This window comes from Coregonus clupeaformis, chromosome 18 (genome assembly GCF_020615455.1).
Source record: "Coregonus clupeaformis isolate EN_2021a chromosome 18, ASM2061545v1, whole genome shotgun sequence".
In the NCBI taxonomy this organism is placed as follows: domain Eukaryota; kingdom Metazoa; phylum Chordata; class Actinopteri; order Salmoniformes; family Salmonidae; genus Coregonus; species Coregonus clupeaformis.
In genome coordinates, this window is record NC_059209.1 from 51,493,436 (window position 1) to 51,514,632 (window position 21,197).

The 21,197-nt window shown below is 48.5% G+C and overlaps 1 protein-coding gene across 2 annotated transcripts in view; it reads left to right on the top strand.

The window, feature by feature from the left end:
* The window catches only part of LOC121530974 (WSC domain-containing protein 2-like), a 70,710-nt gene extending 49,868 nt beyond the window's left edge, over positions 1-20,842 (top strand). For both annotated transcript variants that reach the window (XM_041836401.2, XM_041836402.2), the window contains 5 exons: positions 956-1,077; positions 1,257-1,431; positions 11,124-11,288; positions 11,426-11,626; positions 18,895-20,842. In XM_041836401.2, the coding sequence (XP_041692335.1) occupies positions 956-1,077; positions 1,257-1,431; positions 11,124-11,288; positions 11,426-11,626; positions 18,895-19,253 (1,022 nt within the window). In that variant the 3' untranslated portion in view covers positions 19,254-20,842. The remainder of the gene's footprint in view (positions 1-955; positions 1,078-1,256; positions 1,432-11,123; positions 11,289-11,425; positions 11,627-18,894) is intronic.
* Positions 20,843-21,197: the final 355 nt, after the last annotated feature.

Here is a 21,197-nt window from a genome sequence, read left to right on the forward strand (position 1 = left end):
TGTTTATGTATTTTTGATTGAAAGCATAAGACAAAAGATAAAGAGTGAGAGAAAGTAAGAAACAGATTGGGTATCAAGGTGCTGGTGCTGGATTGTCTCGCCTCCCCTGTATGCAGCTGTGAGAGTGCTGGAGGCAGGAGTCACATCTAAAAGACATTTAGTCCCTCACACACTATGACTAACTCCTCCAGGTCTTCAACACACGGACCACCTGCCATGGAAAATATATTGGCTATAGTGCCCTGCTGTCTGTACATACCAATGAGTTTTCTCGCCTCTCTTGGTGCATAACCTACACAGACTGCCCACTTCCCTGTTATTTGCTGTTCTACAGTATCACTGGTTCTGTTATTTGCTGTTCTACAGTATGGCTGGTTATGTTATTTGCTGTTCTACAGTATGGCTGGTTCTGTTATTTGCTGTTCTACAGTATGACTGGTTCTGTTATTTGCTGTTCTACACTATGGCTGGTTCTGTTATTTGCTGTTCTACAGTATGGCTGGTTCTGTTATTTGCTGTTCTACAGTATGGCTGGTTCTGTTATTTGCTGTTCTACAGTATGGCTGGTTCTGTTATTTGCTGTTCTACAGTATGTCTGGTTCTGTTATTTGCTGTTCTACAGTATGGCTGGGCCTGTTATTTGCTGTTCTACAGTATGGCTGGGCCTGTTTGCACTGTGGTTGTCCATAGGGATAGCCTGGGGATAAAGGTTGTTGAGACAGCCAGTGCAGGAGAGCCAGGCAGTCCCTGATGTGATGGTAACGGCTCAGGGCAGGCCGCTGCTGCGTCAGGGCCTCATGCTCTGTATTAGGTTCCTAGCAAGGCCAAGGGAGGGTTCGATGGATACTATAGGGGTCAAACTGAAAGTTTTGTTCAGTCAGAACACACATGAAAATGGGTTAGTGATCGATACTAATGTAGTATGTTGTGTTTGTTGTGTTTCTCCTTGGTTCAGATGGGAGCGCCATCTTTAAGGGGTGCTTCCACAGACCTGACAACATCACACTGGCACTGCCCGTTAGCGCTGTCATCCAGAACATTTCAGTGGAGAAGTGTGTGGACATGTGCACAGAGAAGGTGAGGGAAATGTGCATGTTGTGATGTCAGATTTCGATGTCTGTTTGCTTGGTGCTGAGAGAGAGAGAGAGAGAGAGAGAGAGAGAGAGAGAGAGAGAGAGAGGTTGTGTGCATGTGTATCATATGCGTATATCTTTCTCCCTCTAACGTCCCTCTCCTCCCTCCTTCCTGCCCTCAAGGAGCTGTCCCTAGCAGTCCTGGCTGGAGACAGGTGTCTCTGTGGGTTCCCCACCCCCCACTTCTCCCTCCATGAGATGGAGGATGAGGACATGTGCCTGCACCGCTGCCGTGGCGAGGAGTTTGAGAGCTGTGGGAATGACGAATACTTTGTGGTGTACCAGACACAGGTCCAAGGTAAACTAGTCACTATGTGCCACTGACCTCATCATTCTAAACCCTTTCTAGTTGTAATGACTGGATACGACTACATCAATTACCATTACCAATGTCATTCATATTAAAGGATGGATTTCCATAGATTTGTATTGATGCTCTTTGAGTAGAAGAGATTGACAGAGTGCTGAAAGTGGCACAGGAGTGGCAGTATTTCTGAGCATGGGCCAGTGTGGGGAGGGTGTTCTTGTGAAACAGCTAGCTCACTTATTTCACACCATCACCCCACGCTGCTGTTTTCTCACACTTCAGTGAATGGATGCTCAGAGAGGCTGTGAGCAATGCTGCCTTAGTGCTGCAGCAGCTCTTCTTACATTCAGAAGCGGATATAGAGACTCTAATAAACAGTGTACAACAACATATTGGTCTGGACCAGTCACAATATATAAGGATACCATTAAAAACCACAGTCAAAGCAACTCAAAAAAGGAAGCCTACTGTGTAGTTGCTTAACAATATATTTAATACTATTCACTGGCCATGTTTCATGTGACCTTTATTTTCTGCTCCAGTATGAGGAAGTGCATCCCCAGCTGTCTCAGCACACATTACTGATGTACTGAAGCATCTCTTGCTTCCGTAGCCCTTTAAAATGGCAGATTTGGGCACTGAGAAGCACCTAAATTGGGCGCATTGGCTATAAGTAACATGCTATTAATAACGTCATAGCTCAGGCTCTGCACTTCACAGTGCTGTATGGTTTTTACATTTTTTTAGCAGATGCTCTTATCCAGAGCGACGTACAGTTACAGACTTACAGTTAAGATAGCTAGGTGGAACAACCACATATCACAGAAATGTAAATATTTCCTCAATAAAGTAGCTATCAGCAAAGTCAAAGCTAGTGGTGAGAAGGGGTGCTGTGGGATTATTTAAAATACTCTTTGAAGAGGTAGGGTTTCAGATGTTTTCGGAAGATGGGCAGGGGGAAGCTGGTTCCACCACTGGGGTGCCAGGACAGAGAAGAGCTTGGACTGGGTTGAGTGGGAGCTGCCCTCCCGTAGAGGTGGGAGGGCCAAGACACCAGAGATGGCAGAGTGGAGTGCTCAGGTTGGGGTGTAGGGTTTGAGCATAGCCTGAAGGTAGGGAGGGGCAGTTCCTCTTGCTGCTTCGTAGGCAAGTACCATTGTCTTGTAGTGGATGTGAGCTTCAACTGGAAGCCAATGGAGTGTGCGGAGGAGCGGGGTTACATGGGAGAACTTGGATAGGTTGAACACCAGGCGGGCTGGAGGGTTCTGGATAAGTTGCAGGGGTTTGATGGCACCAGCGGGGAGCCCAGCCATCAGCGAGTTGCAGTAGACCAGACGGGAGAAAACAAGGGCCTGGATTAGGACCAGCGCCGCTTCTACTCTACGGATGCTGTAGAGCATGAACCTGCAGGAGCGTGTCACTGCTTTGATGTTTGCAAAGAACAACAGGGTGTTGTCCAGGGTCACGTCAAGGTTATTTTCAGCCTGGGAGGGGGACACCGTGGAGTTGTCAACTGTGATGGAGGAAGAGCAGCTCCGTCTTGTCGAGGTTGAGCTTGAGGTGGTGGGCCGACATCCAAGCTGAGATACCTGCCAGGCACGCAGAGATGTGTGTCGCAGCCTGGGTGTCAGAAAGGGTGAAGGAGAAAAGTAGTTGAGTGTCATCCACATAGCAATGCTAGAAGAGACCATGTGAGGATATGACAGAGCCAAGTGACTTGGTGTATAGAGAAATAGGAGATGGCCTAGTACAGAGCCCTGGGGGACACCAGTCTTGAGAGTATGTGGAGCAGACACAGATCCTCTCCACGTCACCTGGTAGGAGCGGCCTGCCAGGTAGGATGCAATCCAAGAGTGTGCAGAGCCTGAGACGTCCAGCCCTGAGAAGGTGGAGAGGAGGATCTGATGGTTCACGGTGTTGAAGGTAGCAGATAGATCTAGGAGGATGAGAACAGAGGATAGAGATTTAGCTTTGGCAGTGCAGAGAGCCTCCATGACACAGAGAAGAGCAGTCTCGGTTGAGTGACCCGTCTTGAAGCCTGACTGGTTAGGGTCAAGAAAATAGTTCTGAGAAAGATAGCTAGAGAGTTGGTCAAAGACGGCACGCTCAAGTGTTTTGGAAAGAAAAGAAAGAAGCGATACTGGTCTGTCGTTTTTGACAACAGAGGAGTTGAGTTTCACTGACAGCCATTCTGAACTTAAGCACCTCATGCGACAAGAAGTTGCCACCGTCCCGCCTGCTAATTGGGCGACTTTTGCAAGTTTTGTTGTCTGAGTGAGGAAAATGCTGTAAATTAAGATGACTAGATGTATTTTGAAAGATAAGAAGTTGAGGATTATAATAAATATAGCTTTGATGTCATACAAGCAAGCCAAACACCCCTGTGTCCAAATGTGCACTTCACATTTCCATATCATAAAACTCATGTCATATACAGTGTCAACATTTATGATCACTATGTTTGATGCACAGTTACAAGATGACATGTCTATTGTGAAGGAAATTTGTAGCGGAACACCAGCCTAACATGACCAATGTTCCCTCTAAGCTGCGCACGTGCGCACCTCCTTCAGGACTGCGGCACAGAAGAAATGCCAGGCTGTGCAGAGACGCAAGAGATTGAACTTCACTGAGTTCGCCTCATTAGTTTGCACTATATAGATCATGTTTTTTCTGTGATCTAATCAACATTATATTAGCCCCTTTTCAATGCAACAAACCAAAACAAATCTAACTTTGCAAGCTTGAGTCTGGGATTTTGTTGTAGGCAGAGCCAGAGTGCAATGGAGTAAAACTATATTGGCGGGGTAGCCCATGAGCGTTTTCAGATCAATTAATGTGCTTTTCAAATCAAGAGTGCAGAGCTGCGCGTGTGCACATTTGTTGATATTCTTTGCTAGTTAGCGAGTTATTAGCCCAGTTAGAGATAATTATAGGTCAGCAAAGGTGAGTTACTGCTTCTTCCTACAAGAGCACAAAACGTGTAGGCTACATTTCAAGCTGTCTTTGAAAAACCAGTCAGGTAAAAAGCCTGGGCTATCAGTCTTCGTGGTGCTTCTCTTCAACATAGCATGATTTCTTGTGTGCAAAATGACAGTTGTTGTGTATATGTGTCACGGTTTCGGCCGAGACTGCTCCTCCTCCTGGTTCGGGCAGGCTTCGGCGTTCGCCGTCCCCGGAGTACTAGCTGCCACCGTTGTATGTTTTGTGGTGTGATTGCTTTAGTCTGTCTTGTACACCTGTGTCTGTTTGTGTGCTGATTACGTGTCTTATAAGTTCCCTGTTTTGTATTAGTTAGATTGTGTGTTGTTGTTTGCCTGTCGTGCGGAGCTGCGTGTTTGCGCTCTGTTAGTTCTGTTTATTGTGTTACGCATGTTGCGTAATTCCCTCGCCTCCGTTTGTTTTCGAGGTCGTGTAATGTTTTGTTGCACTTTGGACTAGTAAAGTCTTTTGGACTAATCCTCTGTGTCCTGCGCCTGACTCCTCCACCACATCCACATCGGTTCTTTTGACAGAACAACACACCCAACTATGGAGTCAGCAGGAGCAGCGGCGGCACCCAAGTCGCTGGAAGAGCGGATCAGCTATCAAGACACCATGATCCGGCAACTTGGGGCCGCCATGGACGAGGTGTCCAACACTCTGCGCCGGTTGGTGACTGGAGAGGTGCCTACGCCTTCTTACTCCATCCCATCACCAACGGCCAGTCCTCCTCTCTCAGCACCGGAACCCAGTGGCATTCGGCTCTCGCTCCCGAGGGCATATGACGGTTCTGCAGCTGGGTGTCAGGGGTTCCTCCTGCAGCTGGAACTCTACCTGGCTACCATACACCCAGCGCCCTCGGGATACGAGAGCGTCTCCGCCCTCATCTCCTGTCTATCCGGCAAGGCGTTGGAGTGGGCCAACGCCGAATGGAGGGGAATAGACGCCGCTACCATCACCTACGCGGAGTTCTCCCGCCGCTTCAGGGCTGTCTTCGATCACCCACCTGAAGGGAAAGCGGCGAGGAGCGTCTGTTCCACCTCCGACAGGGGGAAGAGGAGCGCACAGGAGTTCGCACTGGAGTTCCGGACGCTAGCGGCGGATGCGGGGTGGAATGAGAGGGCCCTCATCGACCATTACCGGTGCAGCCTACGAGAGGACGTTCGTCGTGAGCTGGCCTGCAGGGACACCAACCTATCATTCGACCAGTTGGTGGACATCTCCATACGTCTCGACACCCTGCTGGCTACCCGCGGACGTCCCCGAGTGGGGGCCGACCATTCCACCCTCCAGCACCTCCGAGCCGATTCCCATGGAGCTCGGGGGTGCTGGCGCTAGAGAGAGGAGGAGAGAGAACCCGAGGGGGGCCACCCCCTGCACCAACTGTGGCCGTGGAGGACACACCGCGGCCAGGTGCTGGGGAGGGTCTCCTGGGAGAGGGGACAACAGGTCACGCACTGGGGAGTCATTTCAGGTGAGTAGGCGCCCCACTTACCCAGAGCTTTCTGTTGGTCACATGAGTATCCCTGTGAGATTTCCACAGGTGGCACCTCATTCCCAGAATAAGGCGCTAGTAGATTCAGGCGCAGCTGGGAATTTTATTGATCGGGCATTTTGTTATAGGTTTGGAATTCCCCTTCGGCCGGTAGAAGCCCCCTTTCCTGTCCACGCCTTAGACAGCCGGCCGTTGGGGTCGGGGCTGATCAGAGAAGTCACAGCACCACTTACTATGACGATGCAGGGGGGTCATGAGGAGATCATTCAGTTTTATCTGATTGACTCTCCTGCGTACCCCGTGGTGTTGGGGCTTCCCTGGTTAAGCACCCATGATCCTACCATTGCGTGGCAACAGAGGGCTCTTATGGAGTGGTCTGCCCAGTGTGTAGGGAGATGTCTAGGTGTTTCCTTAGGGGCGACCTCGGTTGAGAGTCCGAACCAAGTGCCCGCAATGCGCATTCCCCCTAAGTATGAGGACTTAGCACTCGTGTTCAGCAAGACGAGGGCAACACGGCTACCACCTCATAGACAGGGGGGACTGTGCGATAAATCTCCAAACAGGAGCGGCTCTTCCGCTGAGCCGTGTGTATCCCCTGTCTCAAGAGGAGACAGCGGCTATGGAGACTTACATAGCCGAGTCCTTGGCACAGGGATACATACGGTCCTCCACTTCCCGGTTTCCTCGAGTTTCTTCTTTGTGAAGAAGAAGGACGGGGGTTTGCGCCCGTGTATTGATTACCGTAGTCTCAATCAGATCACGGTTAAGTACAGTTACCCTCTTCCACTGATTGCGACTATGACGGAGTCATTACGCGGAGCGCAATTCTTCACAAAGTTGGATCTCAGGAGCGCGTACAATCTGGTGCGCATTAGGGAGGGGGATGAATGGAAAACGGCATTTAGCACCACCTCGGGTCATTACGAGTATCTCGTCATGCCATACGGGCTAATGAATGCTCCTTCAGTCTTCCAATCCTTTGTTGACGAGATTTTCCGGGACATGCATGGGCAGGGTGTGGTAGTGTACATCGACGACATCCTAGTGTACTCTTCTACACGAGCCGAGCATGTAGCCCTGGTGCGCCGAGTGTTGAGAAGACTGTTGGAGCATGACTTGTACGTCAAGGCAGAGAAATGCCTGTTCTTCCAGGAGTCCGTCTCCTTTTTGGGTTATCGGTTGTCCGCGTCTGGTGTGGAGATAGAGGTAGACCGTAGGTCGGCCGTGCGTAATTGGCAAACTCCAACCACTGTAAAAGAGGTGCAGCAGTTCTTGGGTTTTGCTAATTACTACCGGAGGTTTATTCGGGGCTTTGGACAGGTTGCAGCGCCCATTACGTCCCTGTTAAAGGGGGGTCCGGTTCGTCTGCAGTGGTCAGCTGAGGCGGACAGGGCATTTGTCAAACTGAAGAACCTGTTCACCTCGGCCCCGGTGCTGGCGCATCCGGATCCCTCTTTACCATTCCAAGTAGAAGTAGACGCGTCCGAGACCGGTATTGGGGCAGTCCTGTCACAACGGTCCGGCACGCCACCTAAGCTCCGCCCCTCTGCGTTCTACTCTAAGAAACTCAGCTCGGCGGAGCGCAATTATGACGTTGGGGACAGGGAGCTGTTAGCTGTAGTCCAGGCCCTAAAGGTGTGGAGGCATTGGCTTGAGGGGGCTCAACACCCTTTCCTCATTCTGACCGATCACCGTAACCTGCAGTACATCCGGGCAGCTAGGAGATTGAACCCTTGTCAGGCTAGGTGGAACATGTTCCTGACCCGGTTTGTTTTTAAGATCACATACATCCCAGGGTCCCAGAACGGTAAGGCAGACGCCCTGTCCCGGCGGTATGACACAGAGGAGAGGTCCATTGAGCCCACTTCCATACTGCCGGAGTCTTGTCTGGTGGCTCCGGTGGTATGGGAGGTCGACTACGAAATCGAGCGGGCACTGCATGCCGACCCTACTCCCCCGAGTGTCCTGTGGGGCGGAAGTACGTTCCGCTCGAGGTTCGTGATCGTCTTATTTATTGGGCTCATACATCACCCTCCTCTGGACATCCAGGTATTGGCCGGACAGTGCACTGCCTTAGCGTAAAATACTGGTGGCCAACGTTAGCTAAGGATGTGAGGGTTTATGTCTCCTCCTGCTCGGTGTGCGCCCAGTGTAAGGCGCCTAGACATTTGCCCAGGGGTAAGTTACATCCCCTGCCCGTTCCCATAACGACCATGGTCCCACCTCTCGGTGGATTTTGTGACCGATCTACCCCCTTCCCAGGGGAATACCACCATTTTGGTCGTTGTGGATCGGGTTTTCCAAGGCCTGTCGTCTCCTCCCAATGCCGGGTCTCCCTACTGCCCTACAGACCGCCGAGGCCCTATTTACCCACGTGTTCCGGCACTATGGGGTCCCCGAGGATATTGTGTCTGACCGAGGTCCCCAGTTTACCTCCAGAGTCTGGGGGCGTTCATGGAACGCTTGGGGTCTCGGTGAGCCTTACCTCGGGTACCACCCAGAGAGCAATGGGCAGGTTGAACGAGTCAACCAGGATGTGGGTAGGTTTTTGAGGTCCTATTGCCGGGACCGGCCGGAGGAGTGGTCCAGGTATATCCCCTGGGCCGAGATGGCCCAGAACTCTCTCCGCCACTCCTCCACCGGTTTAACACCTTTCCAGTGTGTTTTAGGGTATCAGACGGTCCTGGCACCGTGGCACGAGAGCCAGATCGAGGCCCCTGCGGTGGACGAGTGGATTCGGCGCTCGGAGGAGACGTGGGACGCTGCCCATGTCCATCTGCAGCGGGCCATCCGTCAACAAAAGGCGAGCGCCGATCGCCACCGCAGTGAGGGACCGGTGTACGCACCGCCTGCCCTGCCGGAAGCTGGGTCGGCGGTTTGTGGGGCCCTTCAAAGTCCTGAGAAGATTGAACGAGGTGTGTTACAGGTTACAACTGCCTATTGAATACAAAAATATTAACCCCTCGTTCCATGTGTCTCTTCTCAGGCCGGTGGTAGCTGGCCCACTCCAAGAAGATGAGATAGGAGAGACCCCTCCGCCCCCTTTGGACATCGAGGGGGCCCCGGCGTACAGGGTCCGGACCATCTTGGACTCGAGGCGCCGGATGAGTGGTCTCCAGTATCTCGTGGAGTGGGAGGGGTACGGTCCGGAGGAACGGTGCTGGGTGCCTAGGAGGGACATCCTCGATCCATCCCTCCTGACTGAGTTCCACCGTGGGCATCCCACGCGCCCGGGTCCGCGTCCTCCTGGCCGTCCCTGAGGCCGGGGTCGGCGCACGGCTGGAGCCGCGCGTCAAGGGGGGGGGTACTGTCACGGTTTCGGCCGAGACTGCTCCTCCTCCTGGTTCGGGCAGGCTTCGGCGTTCGCCGTCCCCGGAGTACTAGCTGCCACCGTTGTATGTTTCGTGGTGTGATTGCTTTAGTCTGTCTTGTACACCTGTGTCTGTTTGTGTGCTGATTACGTGTCTTATAAGTTCCCTGTTTTGTATTAGTTAGATTGTGTGTTGTTGTTTGCCTGTCGTGCGGAGCTGCGTGTTTGCGCTCTGTTAGTTCTGTTTATTGTGTTACGCATGTTGCGTAATTCCCTCGCCTCCGTTTGTTTTCGAGGTCGTGTATTGTTTTGTTGCACTTTGGACTAGTAAAGTATTTTGGACTAATCCTCTGTGTCCTGCGCCTGACTCCTCCACCACATCCACATCGTTTTTTTTGACAATATGGCTGCATTTCAGAAAGGCCTACATTTTTTAAAAAGTTGTATGTGGCAGTAGTAGGCCCAATGCCTTGTGTAGCCTACTAAAAGTAGGCAAACTTTCATTCTGTTATCATTAATTTGCATTACACAGTCATTGTGTGATCGAATCAAATCAAAGTGTATTTGTCACATATACAACAGGTGTAGATTCTACCGTGAAATGCTTACTCATGAGCCCTTTTTTTTTTTTTTTTTTTTTTTTTTCGGGGGGATGGATCAGCTTGAGCCCTTTCCTTACTCATGAGCCCTTTCCCAACAATGCAGAGTTAAAAAGTAAGAACATTTGCACAGACAAAAAAAAGGAAATAGTAACATAAAAAATTACAATAACGAGGCTATATACAAGGAGAACCGGTACCAAGTCAATGTGCTGGTTGAGGTGAAAATGTCTATACTGTAAAAGTGATACTATGAGGGGCGGCAGGTAGCCTGGAAGGTAGGAGCGTTGCATTCAGTTGTACAACTGACTATGTATCCCCCTTTCCCTTTCTATTACACTGTTGCTAAGCAGGAACTTGTATCAAGGGTGATTAACAAAGCTTACACATCTACTGAGTCAATCTCTAGTGCATTGTGTTGTACAGTGCAGGACATTTGACGCAATGACTGGATTTCAAAAGCGATATACATTACCTTTGCCCTATTCTTTCTCTGTAGTAGAAGCACCTGTCTGCTCTAGGTCTAGGCACTTGTCATCTCCCGTCTGGACTACGGCAACTCGCTGTTGGCTGGGCTCCCCGTTTATGCCATCAAACCCCTGCAATTTATCCAGAATGCTGCAGCCCGCCTGGTTTTCAAACTTCCCAGGTTCTCCCATGTCACCCCGCTCCTCCGCACACTTCACTAGCTTCCAGTCGAAGCTCACATCCACTACAAGACCATGGTGCTTTCCTACGGAGCAGCAAGAGGAACTGCCCCCTCCCTACCTTCAGGCTCTGCTCAAACCCTACACACCAACCTGAGCACTCCGTCCTGCCACCTCTGGTCTCTTGGCCCTCCCACCCCTACAGGAGGGCAGCTCCCGCTCAGCCAGGTCCAAGCTCTTCTCTGTCCTGGCACCCCAATGGTGGAACCAGCTTCCCCCTGAAGCTAGGACAGCAGAGTCCCTGCCCATCTTCCGAAAGCACCTGAAACCCTACCTCCTCAAAGAACATCTTAAATAATCCCCCTTCTCAAAAATTTTAAATGTAGGATGTATGACCCTGAAATAGCTTTCTTTGTTCACCAGTCATTCAGGGGCTTACAGAGGCCCTTTGAGATTCCTACTGTCATGCTAAAGTACATAGGCCCTTTGACATTCTCACTCACTGTCCAGCTATAGTGTTGTATTTAAAGTTTGTGTCTGGTTCATAATAGATTTTTTGGAAGGAACACAAATAATTCTGTGTATTTCATTTCATCATGTATTATAGTGTGTCACGTGTGTGACCAGTGTTCTTTCCTGTGTTTCCTCAGATAACCGTTGTATGGACCGGCACTTCCTGCCCACGCGTTCTAAGCAGCTGATGGCCCTGGCCAGCTTCCCCGGGGCTGGCAACACCTGGGCCCGCCACCTCATAGAGCTGGCCACTGGCTTCTACACAGGCAGCTACTACTTTGATGGCTCCCTCTACAACAAAGGTACTGTAACCTGGAGGTAACAGGTGACATGGGTACTGGGTAGTCATACATTGGGAAGTCATGCAGTCACTTAAACAGCCAAAATTACACTATCAAGCATGTTAATGTTTTGTCGTTGTTGTTTTTTCTTTTAAAAGGCTTCAAAGGTGAGCGAGACCATTGGCGGAGTGGTAGGACCGTCTGCATTAAAACACATGAGAGCGGCAAGAAGGAGATTGAAGCCTTTGACGCCAGCATCGTCATGATCCGCAACCCTTATAAGGCCCTCATGGCTGAGTTCAACCGCAAGTACGGCGGCCATATTGGATTTGCCTCGCAGGCTCACTGGAGAGGGAAAGGTGGGACTTCAGCCAATGATACAGTGCCCTTATTGCTATGTAATTATTGGTGTAATTACAGTGTAACAACTATTGTCATTACTCTTTATATCACTATATTTACACTGTACTTAGGGTTAGGGTTGGGGTTGAGCCAGGGTGTGGACATGAGACTAGGGTTAGGGCTAAGGTTAATAGGGTTACTGCTGTAAGTACAGTGTAAGTACAATAATGAGTAATTGCAAAACTGTTACATAGTAATTACATGAGGATAGTTACACAGTAATAAGGGTAATGTAAAGTGTTACCCAATTGTCTGCATACTGATGAGTCATGAATAGGTGAACTCAACAGATATGAACATGCTTGGCATACAGTAGATGTGCCCTTTCCCTATCATGATTAGTTGGAGATGGCGCCGGAGAAGATGGCTGCCGTTTTACAGCCCTCTAACCAATTGTACTATTATGTGTGTTTTTTCGCGTTATTTGTAATTTATTCTGTACATAATGTTTCTGCCAACGTCTCTTATAACCAAAAAGAGCTTCTGGATATCAGGACAGCAATTACTCACCTCGTATTGGATGAAGACTTTTTCTTCAACGAGTCGGACACGAAGGATATCCTACAGACACCCGACAAGGCCCAAATCCCCATCATTCGCAGGAGAAAGAGAAGGAGATATCGTGGATGTAGGTCGGGGTGCCTTGTAAGGATCCGACGGCGAGCGAGTAAACTGCCTCTTCCATCAATACTATTAGCCAATGTTCAATTATTTGAAAATAAATTAGATGACCTAAGATTACGGTTATCCTACCAACGGAACATTAAAAACTGTAATATCTTATGTTTCACCGAGTCGTGGCTGAACGACGACATGGACAACATACAGCTGACGGGATATACGCTACATCGGCAGGATAGAATGGCTGACTCCGGTAAGACAAGGGGTGGCGGTCTGTGTATATTTGTAAACAACAGCTGGTGCACAAAATCAAATACTAAGGAAGTCTCTAGGTTTTGCTCGCCTGAGGTAGAGTATCTTATGATAAGCTGTAGACCACACTATTTACCAAGAGAGTTTTCATCTTTATTTTTCATAGCTGTCTATTTACCACCACAAACCAATGCTGGCATTAAGATTGCACTCAATGAGCTGTATAAGGCCATAAGTGAACAGGAAAACACTCATCCAGAGGCAGCGCTCCTAGTGGCCGGGGACTTTAATGCAGGGAAACTTAAATCCGTTCTACCTAATTTCAACCAGCATGTTAAATGTGCAACCAGAGGAAAAAAAACTCTAGACCACCTTTACTCCACACACAGAGACGCATACAAAGCTCTCCCTCGCCCTCCATTTGGCAAATCTGACCATAACTCTATCCTCCTGATTCCTGCTTATAAGCAAAAACTAAAGCAGGAAGCACCAGTGACTCGGTTAATAAAAAAGTGGTCAGATGACGCAGATGCTAAGCTACAGGACTGTTTTGCTAGCACAGACTGGAACATGTTCCAGGATTCTTCAGATAGCATTGAGGAGTACACCACATCAGTCACTGGCTTCATCAATAAGTGCATCGATGATGTCATCCCCACAGTGACCGTACAGGCAACATCTGCACTGAGCTAAAGGGTAGAGCTGCCGCTTTCAAGGAGCGGGACTCTAGCCCGGACGCTTATAAGAAATCCCGCTATGCCCTCCGACGAACCATCAAACAGGCAAAGAGTCAATACAGGACTAAGATTGAATCGTACTACACCGGCTCTGACGCTCGTCGGATGTGGCAAGGCTTGAAAACTATTACAGACTACAAAGGGAAGCACAGCCGCGAGCTGCCCAGTGACACAAGCCTACCAGACGAGCTAAACCACTTCTATGCTCGCTTCGAGGCAAGCAACACTGAAGCATGCATGAGAGCACCAGCTGTTCCGGATGACGATGTGATCACGCTCTCCGTAGCCGATGTGAGTTAGACTTTTAAGCAGGTCAACATTCACAAGGCCGCAGGGCCAGACGGATTACCAGGACGTATAGTCCGAGCATGTGCTGACCAACTGGCAAGTGTCTTCACTGACATTTTCAACATGTCCCTGACTGAGTCTGTAATACCAACATGTTTCAAGCAGACCACCATAGTCCCCGTGCCCAAGGACACTAAGATAACCTGCCTAAATGACTACCGACCCGTAGCACTGACGTCTGTAGCCATGAAGTGCTTTGAAAGGCTGGTCATGGCTCACATCAACACCATTATCCCAGAATCCCTAGACCCACTCCAATTTGCATACTGCCCCAACATATCCACAGATGATGCAACCGCTATTGCACTCCACACTTCCCTTTCCCACCTGGACAAGAGGAACATCTATGTGAGAATGCTATTCATTGAATACAGCTCAGCATTCAACACCATAGTGCCCTCAAAGCTCATCACTAAGCTAAGGATCCTGGGACTAAACACCTCCCTCTGCAACTGGATCCTGGACTTCCTGACGGGCCGCCCCCAGGTGGTAAGGGTAGGTAACAACACATCTGCCACGCTGATCCTCAACACGGGGGCCCCTCAGGGGTGCGTGCTCATTCCCCTCCTGTACTCCCTGTTCACCCATGACTGCATGGCCAGGCACGACTCCAACACCATCATTGAGTTTGCCAACGACACAACAATGGTAGGCCTGATCACCGACAATGATGAGACAGCCTATAGGGAGGAGGTCAGAGACCTGGCCGTGTGGTGCCAGGATAACAACCTCTCCCTCAACCTGACCAAGACAAAGGAGATGATTGTGGACTACAGGAAAAAAAAGAGGACTGAGCACGCCCCCATTCTCATCGACGGGGCTGTAGTGGAACAGGTTGAGAGCTTCAAGTTCCTTGGTGTCCACATCACCAACGAACTATCATGGTCCAAACACACCAAGACAGTCGTGAAGAGGGCACGACAAAGCCTATTCCCCCTCAGGAGACTGAAAAGATTTGGCATGGGTCCTCAGATCCTCAAAAACTTCTACAGCTGCACCATCGAGAGCATCCTGACTGGTTGCATCACCACCTGGTATGGCAACTGCTCGGCCTCCGACCGCAAGGCACTACAGAGGGTAGTGCGTACGGCCCAGTGCATCACTGGGGCCAAGCTTCCTGCCATCCAGGACCTCTATACCAGGCGGTGTCAGAGGATGGCCCTCAAAATTGTCAAAGACTCCAGCCACCCTAGTCATAGACTGTTCTCTCTGCTACCGCACGGCAAGCGGTACCGGAGCGCCAAGTCTAGGTCCAAAAGCCTTCTCAACAGTTTCTACCCCCAAGCCATAAGACTCCTGAACAGCTAATCATGGCTACCCAGACTATTTGCACTGACCCCCCACCCCCACCCCATATTTTTACACTGCTGCTACTCTGTTAATTATTTATGCATAGTCACTTTAACTCTACCCACATGTACATATTACCTCAACTAGCCGGTTCCCCCGCACATTTACTCTGCACCGGTACCCCCCTGTATATAGCGTCCCTACTGTTATTTGATTTTACTTTTGCTCTTTTTTGTTGTTGTTGTTTTATTTTACTTTTTTATTAAAATAGAAATGCATTGTTGGTTAAGGGCTGTAAGTAAGCTGTCACGCCCTGGCTCTGGGGACTCTAATATGTTGAGCCAGGGTGTGTAAAGTCTATGTGTTTTGTTCTAGGTTTCACATTCTAGTATTGTTGTTCTATGTTGGCCAGTGTGGTTCTCAATCAGAGGCAACGTGATTCAGCTGTTGCTTGTTGTCTCTGATTGAGAACCATACTTTAGCAGCCTGTTTCCCCACAGAGTGGTGGGATCTTGTTTCTAGTCTGTTGTGTTAGACCGTGAACTGTCACGTTTTCGTTTTGATCGTGTCTCTATTAAAGAGTATGTTTGCCTGCAACGCTGCGCCTTGGTCCTCATCTCTGTTCGACGATCGTGACAGAAGATCCCACCAGAACTGGACCAAGCAGCGGGTCGAGGAGCCATCGCCAGGGAAATCCCTAGCGGAGATCCAGCGCCTCCTCGACTGGGTCTAGCCGGGTGAGGAAGAGAGGGGCTTGACGTGGAGGCAGAAGGGCGAAAGGCTGGCGAGAAGCATGGAGACCTGGTCCACGGGTAGGAGTGAAGCCCATAAATTTTTTAGGGGGGGGCTAACGCCGTGGACGACGGGGCAGCAGGAGGCCGCCAGGTTACGGGAGTCACTGGTCACCAGGGGGAAGGAGGATGTAGAGGCACGGCGAGAGGTACTGGCGTGTGTTGCCAGTCCGGTCCGGCCTGTTCCTGATCCCCACGTAGGGCCAGTGGTGTGTGTTCCCAGTACGGTCCGGCCTGTTCCTGCCACTCGCACCAAGTCTACGGTGCGCGTCGCCAGCTCGACCCGGCCTGTTCCTGCTCCCCGCACCAAGTCAGTGGTGCGCTTCGTCAGCCCGGCTCGGCCCGTTCCTGCTCCCTGCACCAAGTCAGGGGTGCGCTTCGACAGCCCGGCTCGGCCCGCTCCTGCTCCCCACACCAAGTCAGTGGTGTGCGTCGTCAGTCCGGCACGGCCCGTGCCTGTTCCACCGGTGGCACCGGTCAGATGCCGGAGGAAGTGCCAGTATGTTGTCACTGTAGTTTTGGGTAGTGTGAACCTTAGTTTCTCATATTGCCTAATCTATGCTTTGTGAGAGCAGCACAGCAGATGTGTAATACATGCGTATACACTGAGTGTACAGAACATTAAGGACATCTGCTCTTTCCATGACATAGACTGACCAGGTGAATCCAGGTGAAAGCTATGATCCCTTATTGATGTCACTTGTTAAATCCACTTCAATCAGTGTAGACTAAGGGGAGGAGACGGGTTAAAGAAGGATTTGGAAGCCTTGGGACTCAACATTAGGAAGGTGTTTTTAATGTTTTATACACTCAGTGTACATTTTTGAGTATCCATTGGTATATGTTGGTAAGATAAGAGTAATGGATAAGACCTTTTCAGAGGGAAAACTTCTCTTTGCATGTTTGCTCCAAAATACAAGTTTGAGTAAACAGTTTCTCTGCTCACTTTCTCACTTTCTAGACTCCACAATCCCTTTTTTCATTTGAATTGTCTTGTGATAAAAAATAAAATAAAAAAGTTTATCGTGTTGTAAGATTTTCTCAATTTCAGCTTCTCCAACAGGCAGACATTTTTTGATGTTGTGTTGTCGCATTATCTATTTTTCCCTCGACACACTCCAGTGTGTCAGTAACCATGACAACCGGCTCCTATCTGAAATCTCCTGTGAGTTTGTCTGTCGTTAAATAGATTTTCCTGGGAGAGAGATGAAGACTTGCAGACCCCAGCATTCGAAAACATCCGCGGATTCGGACTGCTGTCAGCCATGATTGTTTCTCCTTTATTTGTTGGTGTAGAGATGATGTGAGAGCGTTAGAGAGAGAAAAGGCTTTCTGACAGCTGCCAGTTGTGATCTGGAGGGAAGCATAGTCTCTGGCATGCTCCAAATGACACCATATTCCCTATAAAGTTCAATACTTTAGACCAGAGCCCATACGGGTATTGCACTAAATAGGGAATAGGGTGTAATTTGGGATGGAATATCTGAGTCAGCAGGACATTATGTAAGGGCTGTGCCCAGCTGTGTGATCACCTGATCCAGGCCCGTAGGGTGTTATGACGTTAAGAGTTACTGTCACCTTTCAACGCACTGTAGCCTCATACAATTACCTTGGGGGCATAACTTATTTTGGCCAGAGTTTGAATGTTACACATGCATAAGTATCAGTAGGCTATGTGTCATATTCGGAAGTGGTCTCTGAAAGATTACGTGGATGATTGAATTTGTCAAAAAGATTATCCGACAATCTCTAAACCAACAATTGTCCCTTGGCTACATAATTCAGTTATTCATGCAGCTCCTTTCACTGTACTGTATTAGGGCCCCAACTACTTTCACATTTCCATATTGTGCTTAGAGGCTAACATTCTGTACTTCCTGATGTCCAGAGGAGCTCAACAACCTTGGTTCATGGCAAGAAATGAACTGCACATTCTGACTTCTAACTAAATCCCAACTGACTGACAAGCAAACAAACCTCTATCCATTCACATACTACATTTAAATGGTTGAATTGTGCTATCCTTCTCTGATTAGGACAGTCTACTGTATTTATTTACCAACCCTTCCTGGGCCTGGCATACAAGACATGAGGTTTGTTCAAAAGGGATTCAATAGCTGTGGTGTTTTGGGCCTCCAGATTTTGTGTTGCTATCTGAGAAGAGAACTGTGGCAGACAGTTTCTCTGCTTCACTGCTGCACTTTAACATGCAATGTTATTTTATAGTTCACTGTGGCAGTGTAGCTTCCACTCCCATATCATCTGAATCCCCAAGCCTCCACTGCTAACTCAGCAGAGATTACACTTTAACAACCATCCCTCTCCTCCTAGTACATGCTAATGCAGCGCTGGCTTTGCCTGCCAATTCCTTTATGGACTGTTGCTTATAAATGATTGAAAAGTTTCTCCAGTAAAGTATTCCAAAAGGGTATGGTGCAGTGAACTGTCTTAACAGCCAATTGAACGATAGTGTAGACTGTAGGGTGTTGGTAGACCTACTGGTGCCACAACAGTAGATCCCTGTCTTAGCTGTCACCTTCTCAACAGTATGTTCTCCGATGCAGCTCTTCATTGACCCTGGTGGTAAATCCTGAGCCTCCCAGACTGCAGCAGGTCTGTCTGTCTGCTAAAAGGACTAAAACTTGCTTTGTTCCATGTCATTAATTTAATCCCCTCAACGAAGCCTGTGTCTCAGAGAATGCATTATGTGCTGTGATTACACTGGGTGAATTGCACCAGACCTCTTAAATGAAATAACATCAGTGTTTGATGATTATTCTGCAGGGAAAGGGGATGGGGGAGGGGTGGGTACCTTTCCTCCCAGCTTAATTGCCTGCTGAAAAAAAAAGATGTGCCTGCTGGAAGAGAGGCCTCCTCTGCTGTATCCACTACCCAGGAATCCCTGGGGATGTACAGAGCCGCAGAAATGACCTGCTTCTCTCAAATTGTATTCTTTACTGCTGTTCCCTGGGCTGTTCATTCAGCCAATAGTGCCCCATTTATAGGTGTTTTCTCCTCATTTTGTATTAGAATAATTTACACTTTGATATATCCCGGAGCTCAATTGTGTACCCTTAAATAAGATTTTAGGCCTTCTCACAATACTCGATAATGATCTTGCATTGTCAAGATCATTTCTGAGAAACAACTTATAATCTGCTTCCTGTGTTCTGTGTTGTTTTACAGAGTGGCCTGAGTTTGTGAAGAACTATGCTCCTTGGTGGGCATCCCACACACTAGACTGGCTGCGTTATGGGAGGAACGTCCACGTGGTCCACTTTGAGGAGCTGAAGAGGGAGCTGTTCTCCAAGCTCAAGGGCATGGTCCTGTTTCTGGGCCTGGAGGTGGCCGAGGATCGCCTGCTCTGTGTAGAGGGACAGAAGGACGGCAATTTTAAGCGCTCCGGCCTGCGTAAACTGGAGTATGACCCGTACACACCCGAGATGCGTGCTAGCATTGACGAACTGGTCATGACTGTAGACGCTGCCCTTAAGAAGAGGAACATTGCCGGGGTGCCCAAGGAGTACCGACCGACTTCAAGATGATATGAGCTCCTTTCCTTTTCCTCTCTCTCTCCCTTTCTCACTCTTCTTATAGCCCTTCCCTTCCCACATCGTTCTGGGATTAATGGCATCTATGTCCAAAAAGTCACATGAACTGAAAATCTATGTGTAGGAAATACAGTTGTATTTAAAGCACTTCCCTGTTCCCCTCCACCTCTTTATTTGTCTCCTTCTTTCGCACATCCCTTTTCTTTATTAGTTTAACTGACAGACACACAACCATATTGATTAGGACAACAGCATCATACTGTATACTGCTTTAGAAATGACATTTAGCTACTTGGCTGATGAACATGCATTCATTGGGGAACTCAAATAAGGACCAATGAGAAGCACTTCCCCCTCTATGCACATGTATGTGTTGTGCACTATGACTTAACATGAAGGTACAGTAGCTGTGTTGGAAGCACATCCAAGTACATAATGGCTGGATTACTGTCAACTGACCTCAAGGAGCAAAGTCCTGCTAATCTGAAATTGATGATTAAAAAGAACTGTAAGAAGTCTATTTCTATGCATAATGTATGTTATCGAATAGGATCTGCTGCTATCACAGATTAGAATAACAAATACTCTTTCATGAAATGGGTTAAAAATGGTCACAAAACATTTTAATGGTCTGTCATTTTCAACTAAATGTTTTGTTTTGTTAGAGAGACGACAAATGCTATATGTATACTTCTGTTTGCTGAATACTGTATGTTTGAAAGCTACTGGACTTAAAATGAGGATGTGGTCCAAACTGTTCTAAATGTGACTTGGTTGGCGAAAGCAACCAACCAAGCAACCAATTGCGAAAGCAACGAAGGCCTAGATTGAATCAGATAAAGAGTTAACTGGCAATAGCAGACACACAAATAGCGGATGATTTGGCGAGTCAGAGGTGGAACTGCATTGGAGCCTTCAAAATCGGTGAGCAGCTGCTCTTGCGATCATTGTCATGAAGCGACACCCTCCCCACTCGAGTTAGAAGTTCAGAACGAGAAAGTGCAGGCTATATAACTACGCTCGAATTGAAAAATCATAAACGAAATAATGAGGATTTCTATCATCCTAATCGAGGTGAAGATTACATCTCACATTCCAGTGTTCTAATTTGTAAACAAGGCTGCATGGGATTTCTGATAATGCGACTCCGTGTGATCCAATAGCAATGTCCGTTTCAGGTATTATGCCAGGAGCCACTTGTGGCTGTGCTGGCTGGGTGGATTTGAAAGCTCTAACCGCTATCGGATGTCGGCTAAAGCGGATCTGATTGAATAGAGCCCCAAATCCATCTAGAAGAGGCAATGAATGGAACTAGACACTTGTCTCTCCATCCATCCCTGCGGACACACCATGAGGACAGGTCTCCCCTCTCTTCTCCTCATTCTTCAGCAGTATTCCTATGAGGAGAGCCTGAGGTGATACAACACTATCATACAGCATCTCTAGTTTTCTGAAGCAGTGGCCTCACATAAAACTGTGCTGTATCAGTCCTACTGATGTATTTTGTCTGTACAGAAGTCCTTCTGGTTACTGACAACAGCTCTGGAACACTGAATAATAAACCCTCCACAGTTTGTTTTGACCATCAGGCTCTATGGAATATTCCTGCCTCTTGTCAAGACAGCCCTTTCAATAACTAGCCTTGATTCTACTGATTGACTCAATGACTGCTTGTTCATTTGTCTCCTCAGTGGTGGTCAGCCAGCCACACTGCGCACTATGAATTTATTGTGGATTAATTGAACGTCATTTTCTGTAAACAGCGCTATTTCGAAACTACAACTTCTGCCAAATGACTCTGCAGAGCTAGTTGCTTTTTCTCATAATGGTGGTTTGAAGCAAAATGATAATGCAGTGCCTTTCCTGTCAGCTGGCTGTTGGCCTTAATTTGAAATGTAGGGGAAATTAAATTAGTAGTAACATCAAATATTATTGGCA